The sequence below is a fragment of the Neopelma chrysocephalum genome, unplaced genomic scaffold (genome assembly GCF_003984885.1).
Source record: "Neopelma chrysocephalum unplaced genomic scaffold, ASM398488v2 Primary Assembly neopelma1_298, whole genome shotgun sequence".
In the NCBI taxonomy this organism is placed as follows: domain Eukaryota; kingdom Metazoa; phylum Chordata; class Aves; order Passeriformes; family Pipridae; genus Neopelma; species Neopelma chrysocephalum.
In genome coordinates this window covers 401,086-423,696 of record NW_020897960.1, presented here as the reverse complement: position 1 = coordinate 423,696, position 22,611 = coordinate 401,086, and the positions used below count along the sequence as shown (strand labels likewise).

At 36.9% G+C, this 22,611-nt stretch overlaps 1 protein-coding gene across 8 annotated transcripts in view; it reads left to right on the top strand.

Moving 5' to 3' along the window:
• Positions 1–22,611, top strand: part of GULP1 (GULP PTB domain containing engulfment adaptor 1) — an 81,533-nt gene that overhangs the window by 37,564 nt on the left and 21,358 nt on the right. For all 8 annotated transcript variants that reach the window (XM_027704915.1, XM_027704916.1, XM_027704914.1 and 5 more), the window contains exons 4-7: positions 7,833–7,931; positions 11,312–11,449; positions 13,695–13,811; positions 14,188–14,280. In XM_027704915.1, the coding sequence (XP_027560716.1) occupies positions 7,833–7,931; positions 11,312–11,449; positions 13,695–13,811; positions 14,188–14,280 (447 nt within the window). The remainder of the gene's footprint in view (positions 1–7,832; positions 7,932–11,311; positions 11,450–13,694; positions 13,812–14,187; positions 14,281–22,611) is intronic.

The following is a 22,611-nucleotide window of genomic DNA, read 5'->3' as shown; positions in this document are numbered from 1 at the left end:
TGTTTATAAAATTCCAATACCCCGTGCAAAGTTAATTCTGTGCAGATTTCTCATGATGATAACCCGCAATGGGGAAGCCTTGATTGTATTTATGATGTTTTATCAGGCTTTCCCTAAGTAAAGCAGCTGCTAAGTGTGTCTCTCTCTCACTGGTGGAACTCCAGACTGACCTGGACTCTCACTGATCACTGGAGGCTTTGGATTGTAAGATTTCTTACCTGAAACAGTTTGCTCCAAAAGCAGATCCCAAAAAAAAAAGATTTCAAATAACTGTTCCCTGAAGTGTGGAAAGAGCCAGAAATTTGTGTATATATATTTGTGGTGTCATTGGAGTATGTTGATATCAGTTCTACCTTTTTACACCTGTTCCCTCCATAAACCACCTTGGAGATAGATGTCCAAATAGTTGCTGCCAGAAGCACACAGTTTTCTTCAAGTTTGGAATTTTGGAGCTCAGATATCGAGTATTACATGTGATCTTACGTAATCATGACTTTATTAGAAAACTTCCAAAGTAATTAGTTAAAGGCAGCTTTTGGAAGGACTTGAAAAATCTTGGAACAGAATTCAGAGAGCAATAAAAAAGTTTTGAGTTTGAAACAATCGCCAATTAATTGAATACTCATTTCATCACTGAGTTATATTGTGTATCTGTATTCTTTGAAAAGAAGCCTAGAGGTATTTGATTTTATTATTAAGCACACATCTGTAACTTGTTTTTAGAAAATCCTAATTGAAAATTTTAAAACCAATTAAACCAGCTTGAAAACTAATACCTTATATTGAAAGCAATATTGAATAAATAGATTTAAAGAAAATATATGGTGATTTGTGGGGTAGGAGAGTTTTTAGAAGACATGTAGCTTGTGATGCCGTATTTATAAATTTTAATTATGTGGATTTTGTTTTAATCACATTGTTAATCATAATTTATTGTTAATTAAAATTAATAGCTAGCAGAAAAACAACTGACACTGTTCTTGATGTCTGGAGCTATTTTTACAAGTGGCATGCGTCGCACTAATAACCTTTTGAAGTCATGTGCTTACAGTGATATATAGACCATGAAATACTGTCACCATAAAGTATTTTTCTCAAGCCATCATGTCATCAAACCGTGTCAAAGTAGAGATTTGATATACAACTCTTTACTTCCTTAAATCATAAGCCCTTAACTCCCTCAGCACGGGGACTCTTGGCTTGCCCAGCACAGAATCTGCAGCTGCCACGCCAAGAACTGGCTCTTCCCAGCAGGTGGAGCTGATGTTCTGCAGAAACACAAAATAACTTGGAGGAACTTTCTTTTTGATGCTTCATTGTACTTCTTTTATCCCAAATACTACTTTTGCATTTTCTTGACAATTTTTCTGCATCAGCTGCAATTAGAAGATGCAGTTTTTTTGAGCATCTATGTTTAATTTTTCTCGAGGGTTCTCCAGTGGTTTCATCCAGCTGGAATTTCCCCTTGTGTTTTCAAAGTTCTTGGAGCTATACTGCAGGAGGAAGAAGAAAGCTGCACGCTAATGTTTTAAAATGTGTGGGTTTATTTGCAAGAAAAGGTGAATTTATTACAAACAATTTTTTTCTTTCAAGTTTTCTAGTCAAACTAATTTCTAGAACGAAGCAAAAACTAAACAACCAAAAAAACTAAAGAATCTTGGTACTGAGATGTTGTATCCAAATATGCCTACGCTATTCAAATGTCTAAATGTTGTCAAATCACAGTTTATTTTATAAAGTGAAATGATTCCTCTCCTTGACTGATGAAGGGTATAACTCCTAGATCAGACTGTGGGAATGAATTTGATCCTTTTTATAAAGTGCTTGAAGGGTTGCCGGAGGTGAGAACAGTTAGACCAGCAGAACATGTGGAAAGAGAAGCACAACCAGACCAGTGGGAAAAAAAAAACAGCAGGGAAGGGTGTTAGAGAGAAATCAGAAATAAACACCTGAGTTTGGGGTTGTTCCTTTTATGGTCTTCCATGGGATGTTTTTGTGAGGGCCAAACTTAAGGCTGTTCTCTTACCCAACTTTCAACTCAACATCCGTTTCTCTTCCACTTGTGTTCTGTAAGTGGAGATGACCAGACATAAGGTAAATAGAATTAATCACTTTGAAACCACTTGAAATATTCTTCATCAGCTCCTTGACCCGGAGGGATACATGAAGTGAAGAGTGCTCTTTCACACCAGCTGTGATGCTGTCCTGCTGCAGCCCTTAATGGACCATCAGTGGATGTTGTTCTGAACTCTCTTTCCTGTTAAAGCTGGGTTTTTAAAGCTGGGTTTCATTTGTTTTTGCAAGGGTGGAGTACAGAGAATCTTTTAATATTGGGATAAAGAAGTTTCCAGTCAAGCCTTACAGGCATGGCAATTCTTTTTGAAGTACATGAGAAAGCAGAATTTGTGTTTCAAGGACCAGTCAGGGATAGCCTAAAGACCAAAGAAAGTCAGATGAGAAGAATTGAATAAGAAAATACCTGTTTACCCTCTCTCAAAGAAAACCCTAAAATCCAACCCTGCCCCAGTGCCCTGAAAAAAACCCAAAAAGCAAAACCAACCAACCAAAAAAAAAACCACCACCAAAAAACCTTCAATAAACCCCCAGACTTCCATGCCACCAAACAAAATAACATCCAAAACCCCTCAAAACCAACCAACAACAACGAAAAAGTAACCCAGCCCCAAATAAAACAAACAAACAAACAAAAAAGACTTCAGGAAGTAAGAGATGGAAAAAAGACTGCAGTGCATTGTCTTCTACACTGTGGTTAATAGATGGATAGTCTTCCTCTCAGTCCAGTGTGTGTTAGGAGAATAAAATACAATATATTCCATAGAAATAGACTTCTGGATAGCTTATTTCCTACCCTGACACTTATTGAGAGATGCAGTTTTACATATCGGTGGCCTCTTCATCCTTTTCCTCTTCTTGACAACTGTTTCTCAGAGGTTATAATTTCATTATACCCACATGAAACCTGCATGAGAGTTTGTACCATAACATGACCAGTAAGATGACATGGAGATACTGCAAAAGAAATAGGGGCTGTTGGTTTTTTTCAGGCATCTTCCCTTGTAATGAACGTTGTGATGGAAAAAGGAGGAAATGCACCTTCTCAAAGCTCAGTACAAAGCTGTTTCTCAGTTTACACAACTACACTGCCCTCAAACAGACATATTTTAAGGTGTCTGCATGAAGTGCAATGTCTGATGTCTCACTGGGAGCCTGAATAAAAGGAAGGAGTTGAGCCTCTGATCCCTGGGCTGAAGATTAGCAGCAAAATCACAGAAACATCTACCTTTTGCTGTCTCAAGTATTTTGAAAATACCCTTGAACTGTGCAGTGAGGTGTAAATATTAAATAGAAGAACATAGTTTTAATTCATGTATCTTTAATGCATATGATTTGTTTTAACCATTATTTTTTTAGATACGTTTCCTGACTGTTTTGAAAACATGATTTTTTTTCCTAATGTTATTTCTCTTGATTGTAGTTTGCTAAGACTTGATGCATAAACATGTCTAATTTTAGTAAGAGTCTCATATTATCCAGTTTTCCCTGATACTGTAATAATAGATGAGATATACAGGGGGGTTTCTATTTTTATTTTTAAAGAAAAATTAAACCACAGAAAATAGGTTTATTTGTATCTGCTGCTTTCCTTAAAGGATGCAATAAAAATATGATGTTAATTCTAAAGTAGTTAAACCAATGCTAGCCCATCCCACTGAGCTGCACCAAATCTGGGTGTCTTGCCTGAGAACATTATATGTGTAAAGTAACAGCTTAAGAATTTGGCCCATCGTGTCTCTTCCCAAGCCATGCTGTGATTCATTAAAATTTTATATCATCATCCAGTTAGATGCCAATGGGAGTCTGCAGATTTTTACCCTCTTAAATAATCTTGTTTACCATGTGAGATACAAATTTTACTTTGCTTCAAATGTGTGCTGAAAGGAGAAAATAATAATTTTTGTACATCTCCCAGGTCCAGGGGTCCCCCGGGGTCCTCTTTAAGTGAAAGGAATTAGTAGAAAAAGTAGAAGAAAAAGGCAAATCATCTGATACCTGACTGAGAGTTGAGATGTGCTGCTCAAACCCCACACAGGTTTGGGAGGTGGCCAAACTTGGAGTTTTGGAGAAGGTCAGCTGTGAAAGAAGTTGCTGCTCAGTATCTCTGTGTTATCTGTTATCACACGAGATGGGGTGGGCAGGAAAAAAGCTAAGAAAGGAACTGTACCAGTTTTTCCAAATTTATCTGTATATGCTGTTTGGTCACTGTATCCCATTAAACCTTTAATTAAACAGCTCTTTTGTGTGGACGTCTGTGTTGAAGAGATTATTTTGTGTTTTTTTCTTTCACTACTAGCTTTTTTTTTTTATTTGATGGGATTTCTCATAAAGTAGGTTTCCAGCCCTCTGCTAACTTCCGCAGACATCCTGTTATTTTTCTCCATTTTGTCAACACTCTTCTTCATTTGAAACCCTCAGACCATAAAATTCGAGTATTTTCTCACAGGCATCTGATGCAGTGCAGCCGTTGTTGCCTTCTTAGGGATCTCAGAAATACCCAAGGATTCCATTAATTTTCTCAGTTTTCATTTCATGAGAAGGTCCTCAGTTAGGGGAAAGCCTGCCATGTTCTCAGGACTTTCTTGATTCCATCCTCACAGGGTGAAATCCATCTTTCAAGAAACAAAGTTTGTTCCCACAGGTGGGATTTGCAAAGTTGCCTGGATGGAAAAAAACCAGCTCCATGGTGGTGCCAGTCTGGTGTTCTGGTTGGGGAAGTGTCCTCTGAGTTATTTGCCCCTCCATCACCCTTCGTGATCTGGAAGCTTCCTCTGCAATGATTTTACATCTCAGATCATTAGTTATTTTCCTCCCCTCCCTTTATTCCTCTTATTTTTTTCTGCCTGCAGATTTTATCAGCAGTAATTATTTTTTCTCCTGGTCATTGTTCAATAATGTCATGCTTAAGAAATAAACCCTGCTGGAATACATTAGAAACATATCTTCCCAATGACAATTTCCTGTTTATAGCTGCATCTGGAGACTAATGTAACTAACTTAACTAATACTCTCTTTCTATTGCTTCATTTGCTTAAATATAGAGGCATACAAAATTCAGATGCTTTGTCTGCTTTGACAAGCTGCAGTTTTTGTAAAATCCATATTGATCATGAATAATTTCGTCTCACATGAAATCTCTAGTTCTGGAACTTGATTTATGCGTTTTGGGAGTGGAGACGTGGTAGGGTCAGTTTGTTTACCCTTTTTTTAGAATTGGCACAGAATTGCCTTCTGGAACTTCCTCAGTGTTGTAAGTGTTGTAAGTCTTCTTGACTACTTGGAGCAAGCTTTGACCAGCTGTTCTAAAACTTGTGCAAGTTGTTCACATCACTTATTTTAAAAAAGTTTTCACGTTGTAGCTGTTGTTCAGGAGCAATGAGATGATTACCATTGGAAAATTGTGCATTCCATCATCATTCTCAATACATACCATGGCTACAACTCAGTAAAGTCAAATATTTATGCCCCCTCTTCATTCCTGCACAGAAATACTTGTGCATGTCTTGATTATAAAGGGAGACATTTCCAAAAATCAAGATTCACTCAAGCTCAAGGCTGTTCTAATTTAAGTTTTATATTCATCTTGGAGAAAAAAAAAATCCATGCTAATAAAACATTGATTGGCCTATCTTTTTTTCCTATTTCTTAAAAGCACAGACTTAAGAAGTAAACAGGTGAAATTTGCATTATAAAATTTAAGTCAGATTTTGGTGGGGGGAGGGTTAATTAAGGAAAAAATTTTGATCAAAGAAAATCATTTTTTTCCTATAGTACATTTGAATTATCCTCTAAAGCTGAGAAATATTGTTGGCCAAGATGTTGTAAACCAGCAATTATCATTTTTAAATTTTATTTCCTATATAGATTTTTTAAAAAAAAAATAAAAATATGCATATGGGATGACCCACCTTAATTCAAAGAAGGGGATTAAAGTGTATTAAGAGTTTACATATTCAAGATGTGGGCTGAAAGATAAATAGGAGGACAGGAAAAGGATGTGTTGCTAATATACATGAAGTGAGGCAGAACTAGAAGTTATGTTGGATTTGCTTGACTTTGGAGTAGTTGGGTTTCATAAAATATTTAGCCAATGACTGTGGCAGTCCTAGCTGTTGAAATGAAAAATGGGTGTTTAGATTTAAGAGTTGGTTTTGAGAATGGCACAGGATGATTTAGGTGGGGGTTGTTGTTTCGAGAATGGCACAGAGTGGTTTAGTTGGGAGTGGTTGTTTGGGTTTTTTGTGGAGGTGAAGAGCATTGTTTGTTTTACCAGGTGTGTGACACTTATCAGCTGTTGTGAATCATTAATCAGTAAATAAACTGTCTGGATAGGTCATGTAAAACAGGTTCATTTTGTGCTTTTAGGATGGTTCTCAAAACTAGCTAATGAATTACATCAACAAAACTGCCTCTAAGGAAACTGAGACAACAGGGATGAAGACAATGATACTCTGTGAAGCAGGACACTACTGAAAGATTTTCCAAGTACTAGTTGCAGTAGGAACAGAGCAAAAACCCAAACTTTCAATTAATTAAATGAATAACGAATTTTAATCAGAGTTTTGAAGTATTTGTGGGACAAAATGTGTTGGCTGCAGCCAAGCCCTTCACAATCACAAGGTAATTCAGGCTTGCATCTTGCAGGTCTAACCCTTCTGAAAGTAGATCAGCACCCTTGGTGACATCCTGGACTCTTTATGCCACTAAAAGTCATTGTCCACACTGATTTCCTGTACTGATGGTGAATTATGCTCTCAGTTATTCTTGAGTGGGACCACTGAGGACAATGTGTTCAAACACAAAGCTCTGAAGCAGAATCCAGCTCCTCTGGCCCTCAGTGAATCATCATCCTTATCTATGCATTTGAAAGTACCATTCCAGGCTGTCAAAGACCTGAGAGGAAAAAGGCTGGTAACAGAACAGAATATGGAGCAATTCCATATATTTGCTGTGAAAGTTACCCAAATTCAGGGGACTTCTTAAATGCTATGCAGGAACAAGTTTTAGATACTCTGCTGATTTTATATGCAGTTACCCAAATTCAAGGCACTTCTTAACTGCTATGCAGGAACAAGTTTTAAACACTCTGCTGATTTTATATGCAGTATTCATGACAGAATAAGTCAGACTTATCAGCTAGAAAAGAAGATATAAAAGGATGGGAAATGTGTTGAATAGGACACATTACCCAACCCTGTGATACAAAGTGTTGTCTAGTCATCCTGCAGTGGACTGCTGGTAGATTAATTCTGGGAATAAAATAGAAGACATCAAGTATTTCTTAGGTGTTGACAGCAGCAGTGCTTTCAAACTGACCCTGTTTAAAAGAATTTATTTTCTTTAAAGGATCATCCAGGAAGTCCCCCCTCCATGCAGGTGAACAGAAGTGAGGATGGAAATAGTGGGGTGTGGAAAACACAACAGTGACAGACTGAAAGGGTTCATGTTTGTACTGGTCTAGTAGAAACCTCATGCAAAAGCTTAAACCAAGCGCATAAACAGCAAATAAAAGTTTCAAGAGAACATGTTAAGTAATTTTAAAATACTTTTTCTTGAATTATGGGAGTATTCAGCAGTCAGGTCTGCTGTTCTGTGCCCAGCTGAGACTTTGGGGTTGGTTGGTGTTGTTCATAAGAAGCTTTCCAAAGAAGGAAGGAAACAACTTCAGGTGGCAAGAGTTGAGAGGAAATGAGAATTAATTAAAAAAAAATAAACCTACTGTTAATGTGATTGCTGTTGTGTTTTTCATCTTCTAGTTTGCAAGACATATCAAGAAATCTGAAGGCCAAAAGACGCCCAAAGTTGAATTACAAATCTCAATCTATGGTGTAAAAATCCTAGATCCTAAAACAAAGGTAAGAAACTTACGTGTGTTTTTCGTGCTAAACTAGCAAATATTGATTTCACTGTTTTCAGTGTTTTTATTTTTTGTATATTTTAAAGCATTATAATGAAAGACATTCTGTTGATGGAAAAAAAATCTTTTAAAATAACTTTTTTTTTTGCAACATGTTTCCAGGAAGGTACAACTCATAGTCCTGAATGTAGACCGTACCTAATATGGTATTTAATTTTTTTTAATCCTTTCACAGCAGAACTTCTAAATTTTGAGGAAGATGAAAACAGTGGGGTAAATAAATGTTAACACCACATATGATAAACCCATTTCCAACTGGTCACCGTCGTGTAGCTGCCACATGTAGGTGTTTGCAGGTGAATGAGGAGACAGTTTGTTTGCAGTTACTCATTCTTCGTGCTGCTGCTTTGGCAGTGCACCTCTCTTTCTGTCACCTGTTCTTTTTTTTTCTTATTTTCTCGTGGTCTTACTTTTTTTAATTGTACCCCTCCTTCCTAGAATGCCTATATTTCTCAGGTGTGATGCTATAAACATCATGTAGCAGGCTAAAACACTGCTGTAGGCTTTTCCTGCCTTTTCAGCAGCGAAATCCATTTTCTATTCCTTTGTTTTCTCTGGTATTTTCCAAGAGGTTACACAGAATCCTCACAGAATCATAGAATGGCTCATGTTGGAAGGGACCTTAAAGACCATCTCATTCCAAACTCCTACCATGGGCAGGGACACTAGCCCAGGATGCTCCAAGCCCCATCCAACGTGGCCTTGGACACTTCCAGGGATGGAGCAATAGAACATCCTCCTCACAAACTTCAAAGAGGAATAAGGAGATAAATATAAACAGGCTGAAAAGTATTTGTTCAATAGTCAGCAATTCTTAACGCCTGCATGTTCTTTAGTCTTTTATACATATGTTGAATGTCAAATTTAAATGAACCTTTTGTTACTGCTTCTTAATTCTGGAGTTATTGCTGCATTCAGACAGGGGCACTGCCTTTTCTCCAAAGGCTGTTGCTACTTGCAACCCATTTTCACTTCAGACTCTTGATGCAACCACAATTCAACAGTTCATACATAAGCAGAGCGACCAGGAAATATTGATGTCAGCTTTAGTTGCAGTTTTTGCATCTTCCCTTGTGCCATCAGGCAGAAAGGGGTATTAAACCCCATATTCTGGCAGAAACTGCTTTAAAATAACAGTTTTAAATGCCAAAATATGTTAGTCTTCCTAACTCCCCCTGCAGAGATTAACAGAAAGCTGTGGGATAGATGTTCCTGGGGGAGCAGGAACATTCTAATCTCTTAGCAATGTTGTTATTACAACTCCACTAGTAATCAACTGTGAGTAGTCTTTTTTAGCTCCCCCACTTTGTTGCTGAAAGCTACATGTAAGTATAAATTTGAATCAAGTTTTCCTTCTTTTTGCACAATTTATAGGTGCTTTAGGAAATTACTTAAATTCCATGTTATTACTAATTAGAATAACCTTTTGGGGCGTGTTGTGGAAACAAATATCTTCGGTGTTGTTACAGAGAAATATTGGTTTGTATTCACATGATGACTATTAATTGCAGTGGAAACAAGAGGCTTGATCATGTATCAGGACCTGGCTCTATACTTGATGCAACCACAATTCAACAGTTCATACATAAGCAGAGCGACCAAGAAATATTGATGTCAGCTTTAGTTGCAGCTTTTGCATCTTCCCTTGTGCCATCAGGCAGAAAGGGGTATTAAACCCCACATCCTGGCAGAAACTGCTTTAAAATAACAGTTTTAAATGCCAAAATATGGTAGTCTTCCTAACTCCTCCTGCAGAGATTAACAGAAAGCTGTGGGATAGATGTTCCTGGGGGAGTAGGAACATTCTAATCTCTTAGCAATGTTGTTATTACAACTCCACTAGTAATCAACTGTCTTTTAGCTCCCCCACTTTGTTGCTGAAAGCCACATGTAAGTATAAATTTGAATCAAGTTTTCCTTCTTTTTGCACAATTTATAGGTGCTTTAGGAAATTACTTAAATTCCATGTTATCACTAATTAGAATAACTTTTTGGGGTGTGTTGTGGAAACAAATCTCTTTGGTGTTTTTACAGAGGAATATTGGCTTATATTCACATGATGACTGTTTATTGCAGTAGAAACAAGAGGCCTGATCATGTATCAGGACCTGGCTCTATACTTGGCACTCAAAAAAGGGAGGATTATAGAAAAGTGGTTCTGTCCTTAAATGAGATGATGCAGTTATATGGATCTGTAAACCCAACAGTGCCAGGAGAAGCCTGTGTTATTCTTTGTGAGTGTTCAAGAACTATGGGAGAAGGAGGTTAAATAAGAGAAATTTGGGACATGGGAGAAATAGAACACACAGAACAAGAGCTAAGAACATTTTCTCTAAAGGCTGAGAAAACGAACTCAGTTGGGGAAGGGGGAAAGATTGCCCACATGGTGCATTTTTTGGCTACACAGTTGTGTGCTGAGGGGACGTGCCTTTGTTTATGAGCTTGCAGCAATCTGGGAACCCCAGGGCTGCACAGAGGCTTTCTTTTTCTTTTTTTAAGAGATAATAGCTCACATCTAAACGGCATATTTTCCTTTAAAGCAAATGCTTCTTTCCCATGTAATAAGCCAAATAAAATAAAATACCAAGAAGAGACTTGGTGAAGAAAAACAACAAAAAAATGGTTGAGATAGTTTATTTCAGTCTTTTCAGGCTCTCTCATCTGAAGAGTGTTGCCACCACTTTTTAAACAGCTTGAACTTGCTTTTTAATGGAAAAAGAAATATAGTACCAAAAATATACAAATAATAACATTTAAAAGCTATTTATGTTGCATCTCAAATAAGAAATTATTTAGATGTGAAATTTATTTCTCTGTGCCCCTGTATTTGGGTAGCGAAGTAATTTTATTTCTGTTTTCTATATTTTAGGAAGGAAGGTAAGGACTCATTTCAGTAAAATCATTTTAATAAACCTTGGGAGATGATGAAATCTAATATGGTGTGCACCTGGAAAAAGAACAGATTATTTTACATAATCAGGTTCTAAATAAATTGCACAGGGACACAAGGCAACAGTAAAACCAATTTTCTAAACAGAAATTACTGTCCAAATAAGCGCTTCCAGACAAATTCTGTCCAAATAAAAACTTCCTGTTTACATTCAGTAAAAATACGAGCATTTTTTAGGAGATGAGTTTGCTAACTTCTGTTATACTTTAAGTCCATTTTCAGGCACTCTCATGTACAGTGAGAGACGTTCAAAACTGTCACTGCAGCTCGCTCACATTTAGGTACCAGAACAGAGATTTACTTTGTGCTTTTACTTCCTTTATCCTAAGCAAGTACAGTAATTCCTGAAAAATTATCTTTATTTGCAGGAGGTCCAGCACAACTGTCAGCTCCACAGGATATCGTTTTGTGCCGATGACAAAACCGACAAGAGAATATTTACTTTCATATGCAAAGACTCGGAATCCAATAAGCACCTGTGCTATGTATTTGACAGTGAAAAGTGTGTAAGTATGCAAGATGCTTTGCAAGGCTGTGTTGGTGATTGACCTGCCTTGGAACAAAGCAGGAATGGTTCACGAAATAAAGGCACACAACCTGCCTTTTCACTGGGGCACATCAGTTGAATTTTTCATGTCCATGTAGTGTTTCGAGACTCAGTTGCATTGATTTAAAGAAGAGTATCTTTCTTGTACGACCTGAGGTGGTTTTCTGGTACAATTGTTCCTACCACTCAGCTCAGCATTCTGGGAGAAGCATCTGCAACACTCTTGGAGAACAGGCTCCATCCCACCAAGCTAGAAATGTTTGCACGACTGTTTTTGGGGAGATTGCTGCAACCCTGCGGCTGAGATACCCTTTCAGGCTCTTCTGCTGGCATGTCTGTCTCAATTTTTAGGGTGTTTTTTGTTGTTGGTTTTTGTATGGTTTTGTTTGTTTTTTTAAAAAAAAACAGGTTCTCCCTTCTCTGCCCGCCCCTCCCCACCACATCTCTCAGAGTTGTTGATCCTGGGACGCACAAGAAAATTCTTTGCACCAACTACTGAAATGCTCTTGTGTCTGAGACAGAGCAGGGCAGCTGTTCAAAAATGTGCAACAGAAAAAAAAATAAATAAAAAAAATAATATTTTAGGACAGGAAATGAAGAAAATGGTGTCTAGCTGAAACAGAATCACCCTGGAAGGAAGTGATTAACAACTAAAACCAACCGAATCAACACTGAAAACGGATGGTTTAGGAATCTCAAGTTTCTTTTTTTTGTTTTATTCTGAAGCAACTGAGATACCCTACAAATGATACTGTATTTTTTAGAGAAAGATACATATTCCTTTCTCTTTAAACTCAATTATGTAGCATTATGTGTTACTTCACAGTGTTTCTGATTATTTTGTTGTTCACCTGCATTGCTCCAGTGCCTTCAGTAGGCATCATTCAGAGGTGCTATACATACCTGTTCATTTCTCCTAATTTCTCTTCAGATTTCTATCCTGCCCCTCTTTTTCTTGAATTCCAGTGATTTTAAATTGCCCTCAAAGTCTCTGCACAGTAACACCATTTTTATGAGCAGTTAATGACTAATGTATTGTTTTTTCTTCTCTCCTACTTGATATTTCACTGTACTTTTTTCTCTGTTTCACTGTTTGTTCATTAGTACTTTCAAATTCCAAGGGATCCCAGCTCAGTTTGTACTTTTCACTTCATCCCACCTTCATCCCTCTGAGAAGTTAGGATTATATAAAAGGATGGGAGCATCACCTTCTGTACCATTTTTGTACATCCAGCCCTTCGTGTTCTTCCAGGTAGCAAAGGAAAAATGTCCTTCTCTTTGAGCAGAATGCTCTACTTTCACAAGTAACAGCCAATTTAAGGTTTTAATTTCAATAAAGAAGAGGAAGTTCTTATTTAGCCTTAGCCAGATTAGTGTTTTTTCTGATTTTTTTTTTATTTTTTGTTCCCCGGTGGAATTGTTTAAAAAAAAAATAAAAATTTCTTACTTACTGTGTTTACTTTCTCTACTAAAGTTCTAAGGCAAAAGATATATCCACATGTTCACTTTTTATTGGTCCTGCCATAAGTCAGCATTTTTTTCTGAAACCTTGGTGTGCTCCATCAGCTTCCTGTACACTTATTTTACCTCCATTATTTTTGAAGTGGATATTCTGCATTGACTGTATCAACATGTGATAACATATGATATAAATCAGCATAGAACTAGTAAATTACTATATTTTGCACATAAAAATGCAAATTCTTTTTGGTTGGATTTTTGTAGTTGGAAATAGTTGTGCAGACAAACACAGTTACCTACAGTATGCTGAGTAAGATTTATAATGCCTGTAAAAATTAAGTGTTCAATTCCAATTTAAAATCAAGAGGGATCAAAATATCCATTAACATGAAAACATTGATCCATTAAAATTAAATAATTTATTTAATGATTGAAGGGGCTGCATTTGCTCCAGAAATCATCAGAAAAAGACACACTGCAGCATGTTATCTGTATTTATGAAGGCTTAATTTACATTTATGTCCAGTTTCCCTTCTTTATCCAGAGTATTTTTGTTACTTTCATAGCATTTTGTCAAGGTATTTTGTTGAAGTGTTTTACTCGCTCCCTTCTAGTGTTGACTTCATTATGTTTTGAGCAAACCCTTTGAATATGGTGTGATGTATTTTGTGATCATCTGAAATAAAAATAACTGTGCCAAATATTCTCACCATACTAATTTCAATCTTATGTTTTATGTAAAGGCAGAAGAGATAACTTTAACAATTGGTCAAGCATTTGACTTAGCTTATAGGAAATTTCTGGAATCGGGAGGAAAAGACGTCGAAACAAGGAAACAAATTGCAGGTTTACAGAAAAGGGTAAGTTCTGAACCAGGTTATTTTAAAGAGATAACAGAACATGCTGCTGTATTTGTGTTACCTGCTGTGTATGAAAGCCTAATTTCCAGCATTATTCTCAGATTGCTAAGAATTGCAGCAGGTGCCAAAAAAAGAAAACTGAAAAAAAAATACCCCTGATAACTATTAAACAGTATTTTATATTTTACTGTCTTGCTAGGACATTAAAGAGAAAAGCAGGGTTGAAATCTGGAGGATACTGAAATGTAATTATTTTTTTGTGGTTAGATAACCAGTTAAACCTTGCTTCTAAATCACCAGATCTCATATGAAACTTGTGTTCAGTGGATGCTGTTGTTGAAATGAATGACTGCCCCAATAACCACTTGCTTTGTAGATTCAAGAATTAGAAACGGAAAATGCAGAACTGAAAAATAAAGTTCAAGATTTGGAAAACCAGTTAAGAATAACACAAGTACATGCATCTCCAGTAAGTACCTGACATAAATCTCGTATCTGAAGTTACTCTAAATTTATAATCCCATTATTATCATCCCTGCTGTTCCCAGTGATTCCACTAACACACAGTGATCGTGTAACAGATCTGTTGAAATGCTGTTTTGTACTAACAGTGAGATTGTGACAGGCCAACAAAAGTGCAAATTGCAGTCTCTCCAATTGTGGTTCTTTAATCCCCTTGTCATACCTATTTGTTGCTGCCTCAAGACAGTAAATACTCTTTCAAGCAGACATGTGAACATTCCAGCTGTGGATGAAAAACTGCTGTGAACTGACAGGATCTGGCACAGGAGTATTTTTAAAGGACTGACTAGGACAGCTCTTTATATCTAGGCAGGACCTCTAAAAATGCAGGTTGCATTGCAGACAGATCCCTCTTCTGACAAGTGTGTTCTATCTGTACAGTATTAAGCAACTGTGAAAATAAATAAAATTTCTTAATGTGTGCGTAGTAAAATCTTAGAAGAAGATGAACTGCTTTTAAGCTGTCTATTCTGACTGCCTCGTTCCTGCCCTGAATGTGCATCATTTCACTTAAAATGGACGTTTACAAATTTGGGCAATGTAAAAATATGTTTATAATGGTGCTGACAGTTTTTCAGTAATGTCTGTGCTCTCCTTTGATGTTGATTAGATGGTTGTTCTCATGAGGAACTGCCATTTCATTTTACTGAAATCTATTCAGAGGGGAGAGCACCATAAAACATAAATACTGTGTAACTACCACAGTGAAAGTTTTAAATTATGGATGCCTTCTCACTTATGAAGCATTCAGTGATAGGCAATCAATTTTAATGCTAGATTTAATATCAGTGTAGTCGATTCTTTAATTTTTTATTTTTCACAATTGGAACTATAGTTGGTTTTATTTATGAGTATAATAACTAAATGGATATTTGAATTCAATTAAACAGGCTCTCAAGTCCATTGCAATAGGTGCATTTCCTTTCATTTGAATTAATTAAGAACTTGGTAATTTCATTTAGAAAAATTAAGAAAACTATTAATAGTTAATAAGTAAAATATCCTATCATTTGTGATTTATTGTATCTTTTAAAACATTGATGTCTCATTCCTTATTAAAGAATTAAAATCTTAATTTGTAAATTTGCCAACTATTTGGAAATTCTCTCCCTAGATATTGTTTTATTGTTAATGACTCTTGGTACAATGAATATGCATACTGCTTAAATAGCAATTCTGCTACAACAAAATTATGAAATGTTGATAATTATTGATATTAATGCATTCATTTCAATAAATCACTACCAGCTGCTAGTTTACACATTAATTTTATTGCTTTGTTTACTCCTTAATCTTTAAAATGAAAACAAAAAAACACATCCTGTCACAAATTTCTGAGTTTCCTCATGATTAGAATTGCAGTCAGAGCCACCCAACAGCCTGTTTAATATCTGCACCAATTCTGACATGAATTAGGATGAATATTAGAACAGGATGCCCAGGGGTTGGAGCTCTCTGTACTCTTGGGGATGCTCAAAACTTCCCTGAACATGGTCCTCAGCAACCTGAGCTAATTGAATCCTGCTGCAAGGGACTGCAGTGCAGGGAAAAGGATGGATAAATACATTTAAGACAGCTGAAGTCCACTGAAAGGATCATCAGTCAAAGTGGCTGGAACAGCAGTGGATGTGATGTTGATGAGACCTTTCTCTTCTTTTACTGTGTGAGCAACAAATACGTATGAAAGAAGAAAATTCCAAACAACTCATAAGACAATTGGTTGCCTGCTATAGTTTGCAATTAATTTTATATACTTTTCGTTCAAATCAACTGTAATTTCAAGCATGACTCTGCAAAATCTCGAATCCTGCTAGAAAAAAAAAAACAGAAGTGGTTCAAAAAATATTTTCCTCTATTTCCACATAATTTTTTATAGTGAGAAAAAGTCACTTTAGCTTTAATAGAAATAATAAGTTGGGTTTTCTTCTGAATTTATTCTTGAAACATATAAGTACTGTGTTGTTAAAAATTTCTGTGCTGCTGCTCTACGTTTAAAAAACAGAAAGCAGCTGATCTCTATTGCGATCATTTTGTCAGAGTGCACCTCTCAGATCTGCAGATAGTACTTTCTGAACTAAAATAGCTTAAATGAAGCAGAATATCCAGCATGGGGAGCAATACCTCATCTTAGTCCCTTCCTATGCACTTTGGGTTGGATGGGGAGAGTTTGCTTCCCTGCAGATCGTCTTGGTATGAGGTGCTACAAACATAACATCGTAATTCTCGTGATTCAAACCAGATTTATTAAACTGTAGGTTTTAAGCTTTCTTACAGCTCTCATATCTACACTATTGAATTATACAGGGATGCCAGTGCCACACAGGAGCTTTCTGAAGCTGTTTTTAGACGTAATAAGCAATTTGATTTGTTTATATTTAGCTAATTTGTTACAGCCAGAGCTCCTTATCTCTCAGTCCAGTCTGACGCTGTTCTGTGTGCTGAAGTCTAGGGAAGGGATTGTTCAGTAACCAGTGGAAGGTTTAAGGCCTGATACTTGATACTTAATATGATAAAAAGACCACGTGCCTTAAACTGGCATCATAGCAATTTGTAAAGAAACATTCAGCTTCAAGAGCAAACCGCAGATAACCACCATAAAGCTGCCTCTGTTTCTGCTCAAACAGTACCTTGGATTTTTATATCTTTTGCTTTCCTTTTTGTATTTGGTCATTTGCATGCTGTTTGTGCTTTCTCAACATGTGCTGAAGGGGCTTTCCTGTCTCCCAGGTTGTTGACTGTGCTCCTGCTGGAGTGATTAATGCATGGTCACAGAAACACTTGGCAATCAGCAGTTGATTCAGCACTTCAGCAGCCAAAACGGGCAACTTGATTTAACAAGTATATGCTCAAAGCAGCTGCAGGGGCCTGTGGTGACAGCTCACAGAACACAACAATATAAACATTGGAATCATGTTGTGTGTCACATCCTCTCCTCCCTCAGTCCCCATCCCTCCCCATGGAAGGGAGACAGCAAACCCTGAGGTTGGAGTAGGTGTCATTTCAGGTTTACAGTAGGTGTGTATTTTACTTCCCCACGAGGGAAGACTTTAAGGGGTTTTAGAATTTATCGCCCCTGCAGTGTGACAGACAGCAAGTGATGTCACTGTCATGGCTTATTTGTGAAAATACTGATCCAGGACAGAATCCCTTTCCCACTTATCAGGAACTGGGAAGCTGTGGTGCCATTTGTATGCAGTGACAGTCTATCATTTCTTTACTGCTGCTTCTTCTTTCTGAAGTGGATTGATTTTTGAATCTTTAATCATTCCAGACACATTAGTTTCCCTGTTAATTTTTAATGAAATGAAGGAGGGAGAAAATACCTTCAGAAATTTGAAGTGCAGCTGGGGTTCTTTTGTGTTATTTCACTGATCCTTGACGCTGCTGATTTTTTGGTTTTTGTTTTTTATTAAAAAAACAAAAGGCAGGCCAATTCTGTTTCTTTCTGACAGCTTAATCTTTTGATTCCCAGGCCATTTTCATACAAGTAAGATCAGATTGCATCTCCTGTTCTCACTTGAGTATCAAAAGAAAATAGAATGTGAGAGCATCTTTAAACTGTGGATGGATAACTTAATATATGTGTGGTTTTAAACATTTGGCTAATTGCACATTTAGAAAAAAAAGTCTAGTCTCATCCTGCTTCAGTTCTGAGTAGATACATCCATGTCATTTGAAATAAACTGTTCTAACTTTTGTTGTCACTGAAAATAGGCTTGTTGACTAAATATGAGGACACACATGAAGCCATTTGCTGGAATTCGTACTCGGGATCAAATGTAATACTGTCAAGACTTAAAATTCAGATCCTCTCTTACTTCCAAAATGTTTTAAAAATATTTTGTGTATAGTTTATCAGAGATGGTAAGTTAGATATGTGGTGCTCAAGAAAAAAATAGATGCACCAGGCTGGGCTGCAACGTGTGGCTTTAGTGACAGATTTACTTCTGTAAAAAGGAGTTGGTCACATGTTCATATATTGAATTCTTGAGTAATAATTTTGAACACTTTGTTTGCACAAAACACAATACTAAAATATCTTAATTTGCTGATCTTTGACATCAAGATGTGTAAAAAGAATAATACGTGAGGACTAATCCAAAAATCCATCCGTGGTCTAACTCAGAGAAGAAAATGCAAGCAGTGAACTGTGAGCTGAAGCTTCATTTTAAGCAAAGAAGCAAAAATATTTTGGATGAATTAGTAGTTTCACATTTGGGAGAATTCCAGCTGAAACTTCTGTTACTAATTGTTCTAATGAAATTCTTTTTTTAGGCAGTAATAGTAAATTGAAATATTAGGGTACTTATTGGGAGTCCTCAGTTGCTCTATTTAAGAAAAAAGAAATCAACCCACTCACATTTGAAAATTGAAAGTAATAATAGTTAAAAAATTAAGGATGACTTTTCTCTCTCTGGTTCATAAATAGTGAAAGTTAAAGGCTTGTTTGGGAAATACAAAGGAGAATCTAATCTAAAACTGCTTTTATGATCATTCTTGCTTGTAATGCAGATTTTTGGCAGGCCAAGTAAAGGTTTATTTGAGGACATATTTTAAAATACTGACAGACTGAAATGGGTGCAAACTACACATGTAAATAATAAAATTATGTACCCTTTAGATTTTTGCACTGTGTAAATGGGTGCAAAGCACTGACAGCAATAAAGTTCTGCTTTTGGGGGATACAACTGCCATCAAAATTATCCTGTTGCTTGGTTATTAGTATCACCGTGAAACTTTTTCTGTGGCTGTTCTAAATCTAGCCATATGGCCAAATCAACATCAATCTAATTTAGGTGCTTTTTCTGTCAGTTCATAGACTGCATGGGAAAAATAAAATTTCCTTCTGAACCTATAAAAGAAGCCATTAAGGCAATGAGATCATAGTTGGAAATGAAAAAGAGAAAACTGGATTGTATAACGAAATACTTTAGCATAAAATATATTTTGAAAGTTGAACATCCAATTATCAATCCTCACACTTTTTCTCTTGGGATATTGTAACTATTTAGAATTAAGTTTACTCAGCACATCCAGTAAATAATAAACTGCTTAGTGATCTTTTTTTTTTCGCATTCGGGTCCATGGGTTTAAGTCTTCCTAGAACTTTAAAAATTAGTCCCTAACATGTCAGTGTTGGCCAATGCAGAAGTGTTATGCAACAGAAAGTGTCACTTTTTTTTCATTTCCTGAATGGATCTGTCAAGGACTGGCTATCCCAAACCAAGAGTTTCCTTGGAGTAGTTTGCCTGCATAGCTGCGCTTCCATGTGCCATGGGAAATGTTGGCACGGGATGTGTCCTTTGTCTCTCACTGCCTTGCATGTACAGCTAAAGTTTCCATTACTTGTGCATCTCTGCTGTTTAATTTTCATCTGTTCTAGTCACTTGGCAGTGCTTTAGTCGCTGGTCTTTTTTGCATTTGGTCTTGATTATGTGAGGACAATCGGATTTTCATCTCGTTGTTTGCTTGTGGTGTCACTGCTCGAGTTTGTATCCCAGGAAGACTTTGGATCTCCAGAGATCAGTGCAGCCCTGGGAGCAGAGTTTCACATCATATCCTTTTTTTTTTTTTTTTTTTTTTGCTGTTTGCATTGCTAGTGTTGCCAAAAGCAACCAGAGTTAGCTGAGCACACGGACGGGGGTCAGCAGTCAGGTACACTTGGCACCCCCAGTTGTTACAGTCAGTGAACAGCAAGTCCTCGTAGTCCACTAAAGAACCTCTGATGAGACAAGAGAGATTTTTTAATCAGTTTTGGTCTTGGCTGACGTTTACCAGGCGTGCCTTCAAAGCTTTCTTTGAGCTTGGTTAAGGCAGAGAAGAAAGTTGTGACAACCTCATGACTGAAGTTAGATAGAAGAAAAGAGGGATATTGAGGTAAATACCTTAAAAGGGAGAACGCTGAAATATGAGATAAGAAGAATTGAAAGGCAACAGGAAAAGTTGCTGGGAGAAACAGCTCCAAAAGGAACAGTGTTCTTCCATTCACCAGAAGTATTATCAAAGCAGCAATATGTAATATGTACTCTTGTCATGTCAGCATTGTAAAATCCCTCCATTTTTAAACAGAGCATTAAGGCTGTTGATTGATTAGACCATTTTTCAAGTTTTTTGGTTGTGACCTAGAAGCACAGGCCACCTGCACCTATTACCCTCATTAAAAAGCTTTAATACACTCATGGGAAAACTCCAAGATAGACGTTGGAACTGTATGCATATTTCAGGACACAGTTTTGGAATGTGTTTATGCATATCACTTCATTCCTGTTTCCATTCAGACTGCCAAGTGGGAAAATGCACATGTTTTTTTCCTTCGCCTATCTTCAGCTCTTTCAGATTTATAATATTCTGTGTTCAGTTCAATGAGCACTTCTTCACGAGGGTTCAAAATTCTCTGACATTTGTGTTGCTAAAGAAAAGGAATTTCAAATTTCCTATGTCAGATTTCATGTCACTGAAAAAGTACTAAATGAACTGAAGATGTAGCAGTTAATTAATGAATCTGCTAATGCTTATACAGTACTTTAAGAATTAGCAAGTTATGGATTAGTGAGTCTCCTTAGTGGTCCCAAATCTCGGGGACACACCTTGTAAAAAGAAGTTTTGTACCTAAATGCATCATTTTCAGTTCAAGGTGGCTCACAGCTCCCTGTGCCGTCACTGCAGTCACCCACTGTGGCAGTTCTGCACGTTACCAACCAACTGTTCCGAGGAGGAAAAACATTTTCCAGCTCATTCTAATTCACACTTAGGTGATTCCTATGGGGGTGTGACACAGAGATTGCAACCAATGTCTTGAGACATTGTAAAAACAACTTTGAAAAGGTTGCCTGATTGACAAAATCTCAATCGTGCTGCACTTTCTAGCACGACGTAGCCCAACAGTGCATCTTCAGCATCATGCTCACTGGAGTGAGTCAAAAATACATCCTTTGATGGGCATATAGTTACATTCAATCATAAAAGAGACCAACTCCACTGAGCCAGTATTTTAATTTCTTTAAGAATAATATTATGTTGTTTTCTTCTGTTAATGAAATGTGGCCCGAATTGGAATGTGTTGTATCAATGTAACTGATACTGCAAGTGTTACACAGTGGGAACCTCAGACAAAACACAATTGCCATATAAAATGACAATTTAATATATTTTACTATATTTCCTTCCTTTATAATTTGGTTTAAGAGTATTAAGTTTCAGAAGTGACACCCTTTCTAGGCTGTAGTCTTTAAAATAAGAGTCTCTTCCTTTTACCCCCCGCACTTTCTTAATCTGGTGATATTTCCTGCCTTTTTAAAGCTTTCTGTGCCATTCTTTTTTTTGTGACCTTTTAATTATTATTTTCCATTGTTGAATACAGTTCCTTGTTGTCCCTGTGGGCTGCTTGACTCCATGGGGCTGTGAGCAGGGGGCTGTTGTGAGCCTCAGAGGTGTTTTTGGGCCATGGGATGCAAGATGCAGAGCAGTGCTCCCAGCACAGGTCCCAACACCCAGTGGTGGGATCTGTACTGCTCTGCAATGAAGATTTCCTAGTGAAAATTCATTTACTGACCAGGTGCACTCCCAAAACTGTCATAGGAAGCTTGATACCCCATATGGTGTCAAATGTCCCAAGAGTGTCCCTGATCAGACACGTGACTGCTCCATGTTCAGGGCTCAGATGATACCAAAGGTGTTTATTCTGTTTTTTTATTCAGATTGTCCATTACCTGCATTTGCTGTCTGTTCACCACCCTTGTAGCTTTGCTGCTTTGCATCCTGTGTGTATTTTTTTGGTTTCTGTATGATTTTTCATGTGACCTACATGCTCTCTTATGGAAATGCTCTTCTATTGCTCTTTTGCGTTTCAGGGAAGTATTTTGCTTTATTAATTTGACTGTTTTTATTTGGTATCTTCCAGTATTTACTATTCTGAAATCTGTTTTTTCCATACATATGTATAGCAAGAAGGATTACATGGTAGTGTAATGCACAGTAGCATTGCAAGTCTTCTACCTGTAGGTTGGTGATACTTTTGAAATAACACTCAAAATTTGATGTCGTGTAGGTTTTTACTTTCTTTTTTATTGATTACCATTCCAAACCCTCCATTTCATAATTCCAGCATAGCAAGAGATGAATTCTTTGTAATTGGGATAAAAACTTTTTTTTTTATGCTGAATTGTAAATTTTGAGTAGAGAATCTTGTGGTGTTTGTGAGTGTTATCACAACCATGGCACTGTTATTAAATTGGGACACCTATAGCATTAGCCTGGTTTATCTGTAAAGAAAGTGAGG